General features: G+C 40.4%; 1 protein-coding gene across 1 annotated transcript in view; it reads left to right on the top strand.

Moving 5' to 3' along the window:
• DTNB (dystrobrevin beta) overlaps nt 1-18,708 on the top strand; it is a 335,670-nt gene that overhangs the window by 238,615 nt on the left and 78,347 nt on the right. The window contains exon 10 of the mRNA XM_023732419.1: nt 1,017-1,094. Within this exon, the coding sequence (XP_023588187.1) occupies nt 1,017-1,094 (78 nt within the window). The remainder of the gene's footprint in view (nt 1-1,016; nt 1,095-18,708) is intronic.

Raw genomic sequence — 18,708 nt, 5'->3', positions numbered from 1 at the left:
CTTCATTTGATGTTCTAGGGTTTCAGGATTGTTGATTCTCTGTTTGGCTTAGTTTTTCGGATCTTTGTTGTGGAGGGACGGCGTGGTGTTTCTGCCTAGAGCGCCATCTTGCCGGAAGTCCTCTCATTATTTTACTTTTTAATGGACAAATTCCTCTGAAAAGTACCTCTTGCAATTTAGGAAGTGGGAGATTTCCCAGAGAGAACATTTAGCAAAAGTCACGTGGTTCCAAATGCAAAATAGACACCCTGTATAGCTGAACCTCGTGGAGAGGAAGAGGGATTGAAGAATGGCTGAAAGGCAAAATGGCAGATTCCTTTTGTTAAGTTTAGGTTCATTCTGGACTCTCACAAAAGGGAGAAATAGACATTGAGTCCTGAAAACCAGCTGCCAAAGATAAGTTACCAAAAAATGCTTGTCTTAAAATTAAAATTTGCATTAGATTATAAAAAACATCATTCCAACTAGGGTGTGGGTATAAACTGTGAGTTCATTGTTACGATTCTGGTAAAGGATTAATAAAGGTTAATGAGTGTGCTCCAGAATCTTACCTTTGAATATAGTATTTAACAGATTGTTTTAGTAAAAAGTATGCAAACTAAATTGGAAGGAAGGCAGTGAGCTCTAACCAAATCTCAGGAAAAGCACACCTTAATGCTGTGTGATGTCTGTCATATACCACAAACACCAAGCACTCCTAATCCTGTATCAGCAATCTGGAGAAATTAACTAAGTGGCAAAGCAGAAGCCACCAGGTTACAGCCTGTAGCATCGTGTTTACAATCTATTGCTTCACCCGGTACGGCACAGGCTCTGTGGTCCTGCGGCTTCATGAGAGAGCACCTCTCTCTTGTTGAATTTACTTAGGCTGGAAGTACTGATTTCTAACCCCACTCCCCGTGTCGCTCTGTGCTTATCAGAATGATAGTTGGCTCTTTTGCCCTTATCACGCTTTCATTTGTTTCCCCTAATCATGTTGGTAATTATTAATGTAATGTAAATATCTTTTCTTCCAGTCCTCCTCGCCCTCTGACTAATATGAATGACACCATGGTTAGCCACATGTCCTCTGGAGTGCCCACCCCCACCAAGAGGTATGTATGTCTGTGCCTCGGTCACCACACAGAGTTGGGTCCAGGCTCTGCTGCCGCTCTGCCGGGTTCCCTGAGGCCCTGGGAGCTGAGCATTCTGCAGGGCAGACAGGGCTGGCTTCCTGTCTCCTCTTTTGACATTTTATAATACTATTTTCTACTTTTTATCTTCTTTTTTTCTACCAACTCAAAAATATAGCATTTGAAGGAGTCTGCTTTTGAGTGGTGCTTGAGATGGGAACTTCATTTGTGACATCAGTGAACATAGTGTGAACGCAGATTAGGCATGTTTGAGGCTTTTACAAAAAACATTAAACAATATTTTGACAATCATGAGTTTCAACAATTTTGCATTTGGGTTCTTTGAGTGTCAAAGATCATTTCTGCTTACTGATTAGACTGTACAAATTGAATTAATCCCTTATAAAATATTGTCCTGAATCATTCTGGATATGATCATAAACATTTAAGTTGAAAAGCCTGAGTCCCTCTCTTATTTAAGCAAGCACTTTCCTTTAGGGTCCTTCAAGGAATTAGAACTGTGTATTCCTTTCTCCTTTTTACGGAATTTACTCTTCTCCAAAATTCTCTTAGGCCAGACTTAAAAGAACTATATAAAATGGCTCCTTACTTTCTATTTGATGAACCTGTTCCAGGACCAGAGCAATGCAGAAACTCCCTCCAGGGCACAGCCGTTAAAGAATTCTAACAGTCATCACTCAAAAAGAAAAAAAGCAACAACAAATTCCAGCCCACCCCCCAAGTCTTTCCTGAAGAAAACCACTTTGTGCCATATGTACTGATTGCTTTGGATTAATTCAGCTATAGAAATGTTGCCTGCTTAACTGCACTCTGACTTAATATATATACGTTGTTGTTGTTGTTGTTAGGTGCCGTCTAGTTGGTTCCAACTCATAGCGACCGTATGTACAACAGAATGAAACACTGCCCAGTCCTGTGCCATGCCCACAATCTTTGTTGTCCTTGAGCCCATTGTTGCAGCCACTCTGTCAGTCCATCTCATTGAAGGTCTTCCTCTTTTTCGATGACCCTGTACTTTACCAAGCATGACGTATGTTAGTGTGTAATATGTAATACTTAAGGCCAACAATTTTTGTTCCCAGTGGCTAAAACTCCTACAGCAAACTTCTGATGAGATGAATCACCTGGGTCACTTGTTAAAAACAGAAATTTTTAGGACCGTATCAAACCCAATGAATCAGAATTGCCAAGTTGAGGATCCTGAGAAGCTGTATTTTTAACAAGTATTCCAGGTGATTCTTATTACTAAGCAAGTTTGGGAGACAGCCTTAGAAGGAGGCTAAGGAGTAAACTGTAGGGCTACCCTGGAGTAGAGAGAGGATTTAATGACTAGATGAAGCAGAGTAACCTGATAATACAATATCCACGTGGAGACGCAAGACTTTGACCAGGTAAGAGTATTGCCCGCAGCCTTGTTGGGACACTTCTGGCTGTGGAACAACCAAGTTGCTTCTTTTGGGCAGACTTGTGTGGTACAATGTAGAGTAAGAGTATAGGCTTTTGAGCCAGACTGTCTGATTTTGAATCCTGGCCCTGCCCTGAACTTGAACAAGTTTCTTATCTTCAATTTTTTATCTATAAAATAGAGACAATAAATGGAACAACCAGAATGGAAATAATGTGAATGCTCACACATTGAGGAAAATGTAACCAATGTCACTGAACAATTTGTGTAGAAATTGTTGAATGGGAACCTAAACTGCTATGTAAACCTTCACCAAAAACACGTTAAAATATTATCTAAAAAACAAAAACAAAACACTGCCCTCTGCAAAAAAAATAGAGACAGTAGTAATATCTACCTTATGGAGTTTGTGTGAGGATTTAATATATTGTTTTTATTATTTAGGAAGTAACAAACTGGAATGAGAGGGCAGATGATGAATCAACAGGATAATTTAAGAACAATGTCCTCTCACGGAAGAACAGAGATCTTCTGGAAGAATACAAAGCAATTAAACCTCTCCCACCTACCTAGATATTTCAGAAACCCCTGCTGTCCTCAGTCCTTAGTTTTTTTGTGTTTAAACATGTATAGCATTCAGACCCAGACCCAGAAACTTAAATATCAACTCAGGGATTTTTCCATTTCAAATCCAGGAACACAAGGTGGATTATTGAAAGACGTTAGAGGTTTTATGTTAATTTTAGAAACGCCATCTACTAAGTAGGATTTCACTTCACCTGTATTCTTCTCTTCATTTACTAGTTTCATCACTCACTGCTGAGCACCCGAGGGCCGTAAGTGTCTGGTGACAACGGGCATAAGTCAGATGTCTGCATTTAGTGACCACAGCTGAGTGTAGCTGCTAGAGGCTATTAGAGGGAGTGATCTTCTTGGACAGTGCTTTATTGCTTGAGAAGACTGGAAGAAATGACTCCAGAGCAATAATAACCACAGCTGCCTCTGTAAAGGATTAATTCATAGGCTTGATGTTGTTGTATTAAGCCCCAGGCTTTATCATAAGTGGCCAGCTGCAATTGCCAGTCAAAAATTATGTCTGCCATTTTTGAAAGCTTTTTCATATATGTAGTATAGCCTGAGCTGAGATTTTGTTTTCACTTGAGCATTTCAACTAATGCCTCTTTCTGGGTGGAATTAGCCAGTCCTAGAAGTGGTTATCACAGGCTCTCTAGGAGCTGGCCAGCAGACCAAAAGCAGCCAACACCCTTAGCAGACCAGAAAGGACGGTTGAGCTCTGCAACAAACCAAAAAGAATAGTTGCTTGAGTAGAGGCCACAAGGGAACAAGATGCCCCAACCCTAACAATATAGTCCTTAGAATTTTAGGAGATTTCATTTATATTTGGTATGAGATTATGACATATCATATGGACATTAATTGCACAATTCATAGACTTATTGATAGACTCTTCATGGCCCCAATTAACCAAGTAGTATAAATTTCCAGCAAGTGTTCTGTTTACTTCCTCAAGGACTCATCAGTTTTTCTTTGCTCCTCTGAATGTCTTCAGACCTATGTCTCCAGAGTCTGATGAACGCCAGGGGCCAGCACGTCATCAGAGCCACAGAAGCCTCACTCTCCTGAGGCAGAGAATCCTCAAGCGGGAGAAATCCTCTCTGCAGAAATGAGAGGTCTGTTTTAGAAGGCAGCATAAGGCATAAGTCACTGAGTCAGACAAGAGCGTACACAGTAATAAAAACGCAAGAAAAAATTAAGAGAACTAGTTTCTCTCTTTTCAGTAGGGACTGTGTGTAAAAATAATGATAACACAGTGGTCAAGATAATATTATATTTGTCCAAATAAAAGATAATCTCAAATGTAAGGGAATCCTACTTTTTCTAGAAGAAAAGCGTATGAATGGTAAAGATGCTAACCATTGTGTGACACTATAAATTATGTTCCTGAAAGGTACTGCTCTGGGGATTTGCCCTCTATAATATTCTTTTAATATTCCTGTATTGGTATTTCTGTGCTTGAAAAGAAATTTTGCCCTTGCCTTAGACTCAATACTTTTTTGGAACTTGCTTTTTTGAAAAGAATTAGAACAGTACATTTTAAAACAAACAACAGCAAAACTTGACAGAACTTTAAAAGAAAGGCTTAAAACGCCTTTACCCCATATGATTTCCTCCTAGGCTTGCTTCTAGCTCTCTCCTTCTGCAAGGTTCAGAATGTGAATTGTGTCTTTATGCTCTGTGCTTTGTGCTATTTTAAGTCGTACCTTATATTCAGACCCTTATGGTAAACAAGGCTAATATTTTTTATTTTTTAAATGTCTTATAAAGCTTCACCTTTAATTATTTATGAATCCTTATGCTTTTACAGTTCTGTGGGAATTTCATATAAATACGGCAGTAAGAAAAACCTTAAATATGAAACTCTTTTTTGCTTTGCGCATTCAGTTAGTATATTAGTTGTAACTCTTTCAATTTCAAGTTATTAAAACTAACTTAAAAAGGCGCAAACCCACAAAGTCAGATGCAGACAGGGAAGGACAGAGGTATACATGAGCCACGAAAGCAGCTCGAGTGCCAGCAGGATGGTGTTCCATCTCCACCTCTTGGCTTCTTCTCTTGGGATGCCGTCTTCCTTCCCTCCTACTGTGGAACAGCTACTTCTAAATACTGCCAGTGGCTTCAGACAGCTTTGCCACTCCAGAGGTTGTGCCTTTCCTCCTTAGGTTTCAACTAGAAAAATCCAAGGAAGGAGCCTTATTGTCCTGGACTGTATCACGGCCCATCCCTGTGCATATGTGATTGGTCATGCCAATAGACCTGTATCATCAGAACAGAGGGAGAAGCATTTCCCCAAAAGGAGGGTTGTACTGTCCAGAAAAGAAGAGAGAGATCCTGGGGAAAGAAAATAATAGAGGTCCTTAGCAGACCACCTCTTTGCTACTCAGCACACAGCTGTGTGCAAAAGTGTATTATGCATGTGTACATACACACTTTCCCATACACACTTCCATTTGCAGAATTTTCCCCATTCACATAATGCATTTCTCCCTTTTACAACTGCACATGTACTTGCACCCCTCCCAGGAGTCTTAGCCACCTCTTGTAGTCAGCACTGGGTTGAGGATATCTGGGTTCAGTCCCTTTGTCCAAATCAAGTCTAGGTATGTCTTTTTGTGATTCATTAACCTATGGACCAAATGATAAATTTTAAACACACACTCAATATATGAGGATAGAGATCTGAAAATAGGATAAGAGCAATTAGGGAAATCTCCCATTTAGAGAAAGGGGAAAGAGGGAAGTAGCAGATAACATGGCATATTAAGCCACATTTGTCTGGGCTCCCTTCTGAAATACCACTAAAATGTCAGTCAAGGGGCAAACCCACAAAGATCAAGGGAAGAAGAGATGATAGCAACAAAATTTTGGAAGCAGCAAAGCAGATGGATTAGTGGTAATTGATTCAAGAGACTGGAGAAGGCTAAAACCTTAGCTGGCAGTGAGAGAAGCCCAGAAAAAAAGGCAACCCCAAAGGTTAAAGAGTTAGAACGCCGTGAAAATGAGGTTATTAGAAAGGCTGTTGCCAGAATGATTGGCTGATAGTCTGTGTGAGAAGCACTTAGAGCCCCTGATCTGCATAACTGGGCACCTGCCCCTGCTCCACTCCAGCCAAAGATACAAAGTTTATGTTTGGAGTTTCTGGAACAATACAACCCGTATAAAACCCAAGTTGCGTTAATTATCTCGCTCTTGGTGGTCTAAGATAAATGGATAAGGGATTTTCTGAATAAAACCCTCTGACCTGTTGTTCAGTATTGGCTTTCAGACAACCCATCTCTATCCCTTGCATCATCATACTGAAGACTTCAAGAAATCACTAAAACGTTATTTTGACATTTTCCGCTCAAGGTGCCTGAAACTCCAGCCATAAGGGGCACGAGATCCAAGTCCCAAGATCCTAGAGGCTACATTTTAAGCACTTGCTTTCCTCTCTAACCATATAGCAAATATTGATGTGTGCTAACCTTAGGATGGAGAGTTTTGCTGCCATCCATACTTCAACTTGACTCAGCTGGTTTCAGTATTACACCCCACTTCTAGGATCGGTTTCTATTTTAGTCAGAACTCTTGGCTGTAAGTGACAGAAACTCAGTTTAAATTAGCTTAGAGGAAAAAAAGAAGATTTTTTGTTTTCATAACCAAACGGAGAAGAGCTGGGTTGTGTGTGGCTGAGCCTCAGGGATGACCAGAGCAAGGACACTCAAACTCTTTCGGGTCTCCTTCTCTCTCTGTCTCTCATGCTTGCTTCTCTCTCCATTTTAGCTTTATTCTCCCCTAATGTAACCAGCTTTTTCCCACAGCTAGGGGTGTGATCATGACCTTTGCATTCAATTTCATAACCTCACTACCCTGGAGAGATATGACCTTCTTAGTTCCAATTTGAAAACTCCCAATGAAAGTTCTGTTTGGTCCAGTTTGGATCATGTTGCTCACTGTCTTAGTTATCTAGTGCTGCTGTAACAGAAATACCACAAGTGGATGGTTTTAACAAACAGAAATTTGTTCTTTCACAGTCTGGGAGACTAGAAGTCTGAATTCAGGGCACCAGCTCCAGGGAAAGGCTTTCTCTCTCTGTCGGCTCTGGGGAAAGGTCCTTGTCATCAGTCTTCCTCTGGTTTAGGAGTTTCTCAGAGCAGGGACCTTGGTTCCAAAGGGCGTGCTCCACTCCTGGCTCTTCTTGCGTGGTGGTAATAAGGTCCCTCTCCTCTCTGCTCGATTCTCTTTTATATCTCAAAAGAGATTGACTCAAAATACAACCTAATCCTGTAGATTGAGTCCTGTCTCATTAACATAATTGCCTCTAATCCTGCCTTATTAACATCATAGAATTAGGATTTATAACACATAAGGTAATCACATCAGATCACAAAATGGTGGACAACCACACAATACTGGGAGTCATGGCATAGCCAAGTGGATATGTATTTCAGGGGAACACAATTCAATCCATAACACCCGCCGATGGGTTTTCTGTTTGGTGTTCTCTCCTAAAATAACATAGTTGAATGTGTGGCGGCCAGTTCTCGAAAAGAGGGACCTGCTATTCCCTAGAGAAGTTAGAGGTGTTGAGAAGACATGGCTGTAGGCTTGTATTTCAAGTGGTTCCTTTAAAAAAAAAAAAAAAAAAGTATATATATATGTGTAAGTATATTACATCATACCTTCATTGCGTAGATTTGTTTCAGGAGAACCTGTTTTATCTCTACCACATTTTAATTTCTCTCAAGGGATACATAATCCTTTCTATTCTTTTTCGTTCAGCTTATAAAGATGGATTGTGTTGGGACATAACATCATCTTTTGGTGGTAACAGGTAAATATTAGAGCCACCAATTCTGAGTATTCACTGATTTCTAGAAATCTTAAGTAAGGGCAAGATTTTATCACTTTGAATTTTTTTACCTTAATACATGTATCACAGAAGGAAAGTTGGTTTTTAAAGGCCAGAAGATGCCACAGTATAAATATTATTTCTGAGCCAGGGAAACATGACCAAGTTAAGAGATGAGCTGCATTGTAATAGTACTAAAATGGCTTTCTGACTGAGTGCCAAGATAGAGTTTATCTTGTTATCTTGTAGAATGTGAAGAACCACAATCTGCTGTTTTTTTAGACTAAGAACAACAATGATGTTGGGGAAACTGAGAAAGGAGGCAAAATGAAATTGGTTAAGGCAGAAACTGTCTATACTTGGGCTCAGTCCACTGATTTTCTTCCTTCCTGTGAAATGAGAAAAATAGAATTTGTTTCAAAAGCAAGAATTAATGTGGCTTTCAGCATGGTCATGAAACAACTAGTTTGTATGAATTCTATATGAGGATCTCTCCAAGTCAACACAGGAATTATTTTTTTCTCCAATCTTTTTTCTGAAAGACAGCAAAGCAGAGTAATTGAAAATTAACACATAATCCTATGGAACGACAGGGTCTTCAGTGCTGGCAAATTCCCAAAGTCCATCTAAAGGCCTGGGCAGACAGCCAATTTTCAGCTGCTCCTGGGTTGGGATTAAATTTCATTTCCATTCAAGCATTTAAGGTAAAGCCTTTGCCAATTCTAATTCAGGTTAGTACAAACAGAAAGCTTGAGTATTTCCAAGTCCATACTTAAAAACCTTAGTCTGAAAAATTGAAGCTGACAGAAGCATTGTAATTACTAGCTAGTTTCCTCCTCTCATCAGACTGAGGCTTGAGGTCGTGAAGGTAAGCAAGAATCACATCCATCATGGACTGTCAGCAGAGCAGTGGAGAAGAGGGAAGAGGTTTGGGGAGAAACACCACCAGTTCAGTGTTGTCATGTTCAAATTGAGATCCCTGTGGGATGCTGGATGTGAAGACAGGCTCTGTAGAGTTTGGATGTGGTGGCTGAGGAAGAGGGGGGATGATTTTTCAGGTTTTTTCTTGGCTTGAGTTAAAGTACCCTTGATCAAAACACAGGAGGAAGATTTGGGCAAGAAGATAATGAGGCTGTGTTGAGTTAGAGGTACCAGTGGGACACCAGGGAACCAAGCCATAGTGTGAGTTCTTATCATCCAGATTCTTCCAGCTCCCTCAGATTCATGCTAGCAGAGGGCATACACATACTTAGATATTCCATCTCCAGCACTTAACCACACACGCACACTCTCACACAGACACGAATTCGCTCCCTCTCTCTCTCTAATATACAAACACACACACATACCTTTTTTTTTTTTTTAACATATGCTGTGGAGGCTTTTAACTTCAATTCCTCTTGACTTCATATCCTCGTAAACTGACTCACTGTAGTGTGTTGCATCCAGGTGTTGGTCATGTGTCACAGCCTTGCATACATAACTGAAATTCCTGTAGCGATACTGAAATTCCTGTGGTTGATCATGCTTAGATCTACAATATTTAACCATATAGTTTTCATTCCATTTAATATCAAACTTTAAAATGTTTCAGTTTATTTTCACTAAACTTTTAAAATAAGTCAATGCTATGGTACAAGTTTTTGCCTTTTTCATGAATCTTATTAGGAAACCTCCAGCCTGTTCCATTTTGCCCCCAATCCATTCTTTTCTTTGCAACCAGAGGGATCCTTCGGAAATGCAGATCTGATTATGTGACTCTCCTGATTAGAACTTTCCAGTGGCAGTTCTTATCTACAGCAACACTGTCCAATAGCATGACAATGTTTTGTGCTATCTAGTATGGTACTCTTTAGCCATATGTGACTGGTGAGCACTTGAAATGTGACTTGTGTGACAGAAAAACTGAATTTTTAATTTTCGTTAATTTTAATTTAAATAGCCACATGTGGTTAGTAGTAGTACAGGTATACAGGATAAAGTCCAGAATCTTCAGGGTGGCTTACAAGACCTTTTGTGAGCTGACCCTAGCTGGCCTCACAGCCCCACCTTATCCCACTCTCTACTTGGCATCTACTCTGAGAATTACTTGAATTGCTTGCAGTTCCCCAAATCGATTTTTGCATATGCAGCTTCTGCTTGTAGTGCCTCCCCATTCTGTTTCCTCTTACTCTCCTCTCTTCCTTTGTCTAATTCTTTTTTCTCAAGTTAGCTTTGCCTCCTCTAGGAAGCCTTTCCTAACACCCTAAAACTAAATTGTGTTATTCTTCTGTGATCCATAGCATCTTCTATATATCATTGTATTGTCATTGCCTATTTGTCAATGCCTTTCTAGACTAGAAACTAGAAACTAATTCTTTCTCTCCAGATCTTCTTTCTGCTGCTTGCCTCTTGATCAGTACTTCTCTGCTGGAAACAGTATTTTCTTCTTCAGTTACTTCAAACAAATAACATCTTATAACATTGCCTGGTTATTCCATTCAAGATAGGTAATAAAAGTGAAAAAGGAAGCTATTATTGCATTTGTATAACTAGCTAGTAGGAAATTTAACTGATTACTAGAATTTTACATAAATTAAGCCCAATCATTAATTGATAGTGGATACTTAAACTCATTGAGACTGTTTATTCAAAAGGAAACATAGATAGGATAGAGGACAGAAGAAAGAACTGCATAGGTATGTTTTCTCTTTTATTATGATTTTTTGTTTGGTAAAGATTTTTTCATACATGTAGGAGGGAGAAGTCACTTGGCACATTTAGCTTCTGAGTGGCGGATTTAGATAACATCATGGCTCACCATTTCATCAAGATGAGACTCCTCTGGTTAGACAGGAGCAGTAATGGTGGATGGTGTTGAAAACTCTTAGCGAGTTCCAGGTGTCACTCCAACTCCTTCATCCTCTCTGTAATCTACCTGAGCCCGAGAATCTGCAAAGAACCTTGCACGTCATTGAGCGAGCTTATTTGTCTCTTGCAGGTTCTCGGTGGACGGCAACATTTTTTCTCATCAGTTTGTAACACAGTGAGGGCACAGACCTCCCTGTTTCCCCTGAACATAGGAGATTGCATAACGCTGCAATCTGTGAGGCAGTGAACTGTTATAAGGATGCCCTCCCCCACTCCTTTTCCCTCTTTGTAGGTTATAGCTCTTTGAGGAGAATAATCCAGAGGGGGAATATTTTTGCATTCTGTAAAAATCTCTTCCATGCTAATGCTTTGACGTTGTGTTTTAGTGACCGAGGAAAAAAGGAACTTGATTTGCTATCAGAATTATCTGTGGTGTGCTACAGAATCACATGTTAGAGAAGGATGAAACTTCCTGCCCTATAGATCTGAGAGCCTCAGTCAGACATTTGGAAACCGGTTGATATGTTTACTACACATGAATTAATGTGTTTATACATATTAATGAATTGATGTTGAAGAACGCAGCTTGACATAATGTGGCCCAAAGTTGTGGTCTTCTACAAGAGCTCTACTCTGAAACGTGCTGCTCTCAGTGCTAGTCTGTCTGCTACACTCACTCACATCAGGGTTTTCTTGCTGAGGTCACTGATTGTTCTGAGTATTTGGATTTTAACTGGAATATTTCTGTATGCCTTCCTGCACCTTTGGTGGGCCCCACCACAAGTATCTCCCACTGTGACAAAAGTACTAATATTTCTCCAAACGCCAGGACTTCCCAGAGGCAGAGAATTGCTTTGTAATTTATTGTTGGAATCAGCTGGCTTTGCAAGTTTATTGTGGAGGATGTAGAAATGTTCTCTGAGTTTCTCACAGAGGACTTCTAAATGAGCTTCAGTGCGGTATCTTCTTAAGGTGTTTAGACCTGTCTGAGGCTTTGGAGGCCAGTCTATGTGAAAGGTGATAATGGACTTTTCCCCTCCATTTTAGCAGATGACAAAGGAAAACAATAACTAGATCAAATTCTAGATCAAAAGTGACTGAATATTTTGGAATATTCTGAATTCCATTGTGTGGCTAATTTTTGGCCCCTCTCTTCCTTGGTTTCCTTCCTCAGTCTCTGCTGTAAATTTCTCTAGGTCTGGACTCTGTCTTGTGCCCTCTTCTCTAAACTCCATTTTAGTAATACCACATCTAATCTCCAAGCTGAATCAATCTCCTGAGTTCCAGAACCAGTTATCCAAATGCCTACCTGACATTTCCGTTTAGATGTTTCACAGACACCTTAAACAACCTGTCTAAACCCGGACTTACTACCTTCCCCCGCAAACCTATTCCTCCTTCAGTGTTTCGTCTCAGTAAATGGCAGCACCATCTACATCTTGCTGAAGCCAGACACCTGGGAGTCTCTCTCCCTACCCCTTTCCACTCTCCCCAGCCAGCCAGTCACTAAATCACTATTTACAGCTTTATTGAGGCATAATTTATATAGACAATAAAATTCACCAATTAAGTGTATAATTTGGTGTGTTTTGACAAAGGTATACAGTCCAATAAGTCACTATTGATTTTTTCTCCTGAATAATTTCTCAAATCCAACGACTTTTTTCCATATCCTAGTCCAAGCCACCAAGAATTGTCTCTCACCTAGATGACTCTTCACAGATTTTCTTGCTTTCTCTTTTGTCCCACTCTAGTCTGCTTTTTTCACTACAAACAGTCATCTTTCAAAAGCATGTGTCTGATCACAGCAACCCCCTGCTTAAAACCCAGGAGCATGTCATTGTCCCCAAGAGAAAATCCAGTTCTTTAACATGGTTTATAAGGGCTTTCATAAAGCCCTACCCATCTCTCCAGCCTCATTTTCTGATGTTCTCTCCCACTCTTCAAGCTTCGGCCATGCTGGAGCTCTTTCAGTTCTTAGAGTGTACTATAATTTCTCTCACTTGGTCCTTCACACATACCGGTCCCTCTGCCTAGAACCCTCTTCACCCACATCCTCACCTAGCCAACACCTACTCATCATTCAAGTTTCAACTTAGATGTCACTTTATGAAGGGGGACTTTCCTGATCTCCTATACTAGGCTAAATCGTCTTTCTATGGCCTCCCAAAACACCCTTTTGTAACACTCCCCACACATATAAATACGTGATTAATGTTGTATTCCCCTCAACACTTCACAAGAGTGGAGCCACATTAGTTCATTTAGCCCCAGCCCCAGTATAGTGTTGGTACATAGCAGATAATCAATAAATATATTGAAAATGAAGTACAACTAAAATTCGTTGAATGGTTACTATGTACCAGGCAATTCAGTTTTGCATCCCAACCAAAATTCCAAGTATGACTACATTGAAATTGACATATTTTTAGTTTATCCTTATGGGATGATTTATTATCCTGTTTCCTGACCTCTTGGGAAACCTGTTCCTTAAAATTGCCAAATGTTAGGGACCCTATCATTGACCAAAAACAAAAAAAGCACTTTTACAGGCTCCAGAGACAGAAGGAAAAGCAAAAGCATTGCTCCAAAATAGATTTCTGAGTGTTACAGGCAGTGTTCACATCTTGTAACTACCTTGTTTTACATTTGACCCCTGATTCATCTTGTTACTCCTGGCTTATTTCTTAAACCTTGGCTTTATTAACCTCATTTGACCTCTGGTCATTCCCCAAAGGCCAGTTACTTGCTGTGGTTCCTTTTGGACTTCTATTCTTGTGCTTTAGCCCTAGGTCATTTTGTAGGCTTTGTCCTCAAGATGTTACCACACTAGCTTCTACTATCTAGACCAAACTGAGGAGCATCTGAGACCTATGTGGTCACCATGCAACAATAAGTCTGACAGGGACAGTCCAAGAAAAGCATATTGCAGCTTAGAATGGTCATATTAGATTAAGACAACCCTAGAGTTGATCCTAGGCTAGAAGGTTTACCAGGAGGAAACATTTGTTAATTTCAGAGCTTCTTTTCTCCAGGTTGCTATGTCAATGTGGAAGGGTACAGCTGTAATACTTAGTTTTCTACCTCCATCAGGATGAATCCCTAGGGCTACCTAAAAGTTATCTGAGGCATATAAAGATTCTAGAACCAGTTTCGAATCAAAGTAGACTTACTGATGTGACTGTAGGCCTAATATTGACCCAAATTCAGGAATATAAGACAAAGACTTCTGAACCCCTCTCAGATATTGGTATGGTATACAGGTGTATACCTGGTTTGAGAGCTCTTCCCACCCACCACATGGCATACACTAGGGAAAGGACTGGCAAACTACAGCCTACCGATGGCAGCCTGTTTTTGTAAATAAAGTTTTATTGGAACACAGGCACGCCCATTGTTGACATATTGTCTATGGCTGCTTTCACCACAGTGGCAGAGTTGAGAAGTTGTGATGGAGAGCCTATGGCCTACAAAGCCTAAACAAACTATTTATTATCTGGCCCTCTGAGAAAAAACAAGCATTGCACCTCTTCTTGGGGTTAGAATAAGGATGTTAGAAAGATGAGATGTAGCTCTAAAGACAAACTGTTCTCATTTACTTAGACTCATAGAATTTCAGAGTCAGTAAAAGGTGCCTTAGAGCTCAGCATGTTATGGTTCATTATTGGACTCAACATCGAAAGATAATGAAATGTGATTACAGCAGGTATAGTAGGCCTTTATATTTGCTTAATTATTAGTGCTTCCTTCTGATTACTGTGGTAGTAATAATCAGAGGTACAATTTTGGCCTCTCTGAAATTAAAAATATCAAATGTGGAAATGAAATGAATTTCCCTATCTCACTTCAACACGCCCGAGGGCGGCTTGGTAATGGGAAGGATCAGAGCGGCCAAGTGTTTGAGTTCTAGAGAAATACAAGCCTATAGTCAATACTCTTATTCAGAGACCAGTTGATAATTAGCATTTGGGGGAAGGGCCACCTCCACAGAGGACTGAGGCTCAACCAGGGCATTAGAGATCTTTTGATATAACCCTTTGGAGCTCTTCTGCTTCTTCTGAGATCACTCCCTTAAATGTTTAACACTTCAAAAGAGTGGTTGCTCATGGAAGCCCCATAGACACATCCAAACTCCCTGAGGGACTGAATTGCTGGGCGGAAGGCTGTGGGGACCATGGTCTCCAGGAACATCTAGCTCAATTGGCATAACACAGTTTATAAAGACAATGTTCTACATTCTACCTTGGTGAGTAGTGTCTGGAGTCTTAAAAGACTGAGCGGCCATCTAAGATACTCCACTGGTCTCAACCCTTCGGGAGCAAGGGAGAATGAAGAGAACAGGATACAAGGAAAAGATCAGTCTGAAGGACTAATGGTCCACAGCTACCTAGGCCTCCACCAGACTGAGTCCAGTACAGCTAGATGGTGCCCGGCTACCACCACTGACTGCTCTGACTAGGATCACAACAGAGGGTTCTGGACAGAGCTGGAGAAGGATGTAGAACATAATTCTAACTCACAAAAAAAAGACCAGATTTACTGGCCTAAAGGAGACTGGAGAAACCCTGAGAGTATGACCCCCAGACACCCTTTTAGCTCAGTGGTGAAGTTATCTCCGAGGTTCACCGTTCAGCCTGGGAGTGGACAGCCCCATAAAACCAAATGGGACTAATGAGGTACAGTAGTCCAGTGCCAAGGGCCAGAAGGCAGAAGGGGACAAGGAAGCTGGGGATAGGGAACCCAAGGTTGAGTAAGGATATTGTTGATATGTTGTGAGATTGTTAACCATTGTCATAGGGCAACATTTGTAGTAACTGTTAAATGAGAAACTATTTTGTTCTGTAAGCCTTCATCTTAAGTGAGAATAGCAGCACAATTGGAAGAGCGTAGTCAGTGTCACTGAACTGTGCATGTAGAAATTTTTGAAATGGTGTATCTTTGGCTATGTGTATTTTCACCAAAAAAAAAGGTTGAGAAGTTAGAGAGTTGACATGTTGTGGGGTTGTTAACCAATGTCATAAAACAATACATGTACTACTGTTTCTTGAGAAACTGTTTGTTCTGTAAGCCTTCACCTGAAGTACAATAAAAAAAAAATAGTGGTTGCCAGAATCACCCTCATTGTTTGAGTAGAAATGAAAGAGTTGGAAAATGAATTATTATCTTAAAATCAATCATAACAGCACTTTATAATAATCTTCAAATTCTGTATTTCACTAATTTTACAAATGAAAAATTGAGGTACGCCGAAAACTCAGTTCGAGGACAGAAATGAGGGTTCAGTCTAAACTTCTGCCCTAAATTGTGTATTTCCCAAATACAGATGAGCTCCCAATTTACATCCATCGAGTACTAATCCTGCCATGTACTCACAACTGCCTCAGCCAAGGACTTCCTTCTCTGAAAAACTCAGCTTCAGGAGCTCACCTGCCACTAATACAAATGGCGTTTCCCTATCCTTCACTGTTGTCAACTCCATTTCACTTTTGGAGGCAGCTTGGTGCCATGGAAAGAGCTCTTAAGTCAAATAGGGTTCAGGGTCTGCCCGTATCACTTACATATTGTATGAGCTCTTTGTGCTTAATTACTTAATCTTTGGAAGTAATGCATTCAACAGATATTTGCAGAGTGTCTGTTACATGCCAAGACACTGTTTTAGGAGATGGTGATTTAGCTGTGTAAAGATAAGTTCCTAAATTCATGTAACTTCCATTCTAGTGGATAAGACAAAGAGTAAATAATTTTATAATATAATAAAGGGTAGTAATAAATGCTCTGCAGACAAATAAAGCTTGATAGAGGAGAGTGACTAGGGTAGAGGGCTGTCTTAGACATCTAGCGATGCTGTAACAGAAGTACCATAAATGGATGGCTTTAACGAAGTGAAATTTATTCTCTCACAGTCTAGGAGGCTACAGGTCCAAATTCAGGGTGCCAGCTCCAGGGGAAGGCTGTCTCTCTCTGTTGACTCTGGGGGAAGGTCCTTGTCATCAATCTTCCCCAGTCAAGGAGCTTCTCAGCACAGGGGCCCTAGGTCGAAAGGATGCACTATTCTCCTGACTCTTGTTTCTTGGTGATATGAGGTCCCCATGTCTCTCTGTTCACTTCTGTACTTTATATCTCAAAAGAGATTGGCTTAAGACACAACCTAATCTTGTAGATTGAGTCCTGCCTCATTAACATAACTGTCGCTAATGCGACCTCATTAACATCATTAAAAAAAAAAAACCCCGTTGCCAGTCAAGTCGATTCCAACTCTTAGTGACCCTATAGGACAGAGTAGAACTGCCCCGTGTGGTTTCCAAGGAGCGTCTGGTGGATTTGAACTGCCAACCTTTTGGTTCGCAACTGTAGCTCTTAACCTCTACGCCACCAGGGTTTCCATTTAACATCATAGAGGTAGGATTTACAACACATAGGAAAATCACATCAGATGACAAAATGGTAGACAATCACAAAATACTGAGAATCGTGGACTAGCAAAGTTGACACATTTTTGGGGGGGACACAATTCCATAACAAGGGCTGTAGGTTTTAGATTGAATGGTCAGGAAAGGACTCTGAAGAGGTGACATTTGATTAGGAAGTTGAACGATGTGAAGAGGAAGAGAGCCATGCCAGGATCTGAGGGAATAATGTTCCAAGTAAAGGGAATAGTAAGTACAAAGGTCCTGTGGTGGGAATGAACTTGGTGTTTTCTTGGAAAAGCAGAAAGGTCAGTGTGGCTGAAGCACAGTGAGCAGAGGGAAGATTTATAGGAAATGAAGTCAGAGAAATAGCTAGGAACCAGATCATATAGGAGTGGTAGGATCTGATTTTTTTTTTTAATGAACTTTTAATTTTAGAATAGTTTTATATTTAAAATTGGTAAGATAGTACTGAGTTTCTGCTTACCCCTTATTCTTTTTCCCCTAAAGTCAACATCTTACATTGCCATGGTACATTTGCCACAACTTGGAAACCAACATCTGTACATTACTATTAACTGTACTTCAAACTTTATTCAGATTTCATTAGTTTTTCCACTGATGTCCTTTTTCTGTTCCAGATTACCACGTTGCGTTAGGTCATCATGACTCCTCTGGTCTGTGACAGTTTCTTAGTCTTCCTTTGTTTTCATGACCTTGACAGTTCTGAGGAGCCCTGGTCAGGTATTTTGTAGAATGTCTCTATGATTAGACTGGGGTTATGGATTTTGGGGAAGAATACCACACAGGGGAAGTGGCCTTGTCATCTCATTGTATCAGGGGAGTGCATGCTACCAACATGGTTTATCACTGATAATATTAACCTTGGCCGAGCTACTGGTTATGAGGTTTCTCTACTGTAATGTTACTCTTTTCCACATTTCCCTACTCTTTTCTTTGGGAGCAAGTCACTAAACCCAGCCCATACCCAAGGAGGAGGGAGGGAGATTAAGCTCTCCCCGCTGGAGGGGAAAGTATCCACATACATTATTGGGAATTCTTCTGTAGGGAAGATTCATCTCTTTTTCTCCCATTTCTTTCTTTATATCAGTATGGACTTACGGATATTTATTTTATATTTTGAGTTATAGTCCAATACTACATTATTTAGTTTGTTGCTCAGAATGTTCTAGCTTTGGCCATTGGGAGTTCTGGCTTTGGCCATTGGGAGTTCTTTCATGTTGGGTCCTGTGTCCCTTTGCCATACCCTCATTGCTTTGATTTTTGAGCAGTTCCTTACTCTTTGGCATTATAACATGCTCCAAGCTCATCTTGTATATTCCCGGCTCCAGCCCTAGAATGAGCCATTGCTCTAAGGAGCCCTGGTTCCTTTTAGTAGACAACAGTATTAGAAACCAACATCTGGGTACTGGGTGTACTTGCTGTTGGATGTCATTGCTTGTAGGCCCTCTCAGCAGACAAACTAGGAATATATGTATGTGC

This window comes from Trichechus manatus, unplaced genomic scaffold, assembly GCF_000243295.1.
Source record: "Trichechus manatus latirostris isolate Lorelei unplaced genomic scaffold, TriManLat1.0 scaffold00052, whole genome shotgun sequence".
Lineage (NCBI taxonomy): Eukaryota > Metazoa > Chordata > Mammalia > Sirenia > Trichechidae > Trichechus > Trichechus manatus.
This window is presented reverse-complemented; position numbering and strand designations above follow the sequence as displayed.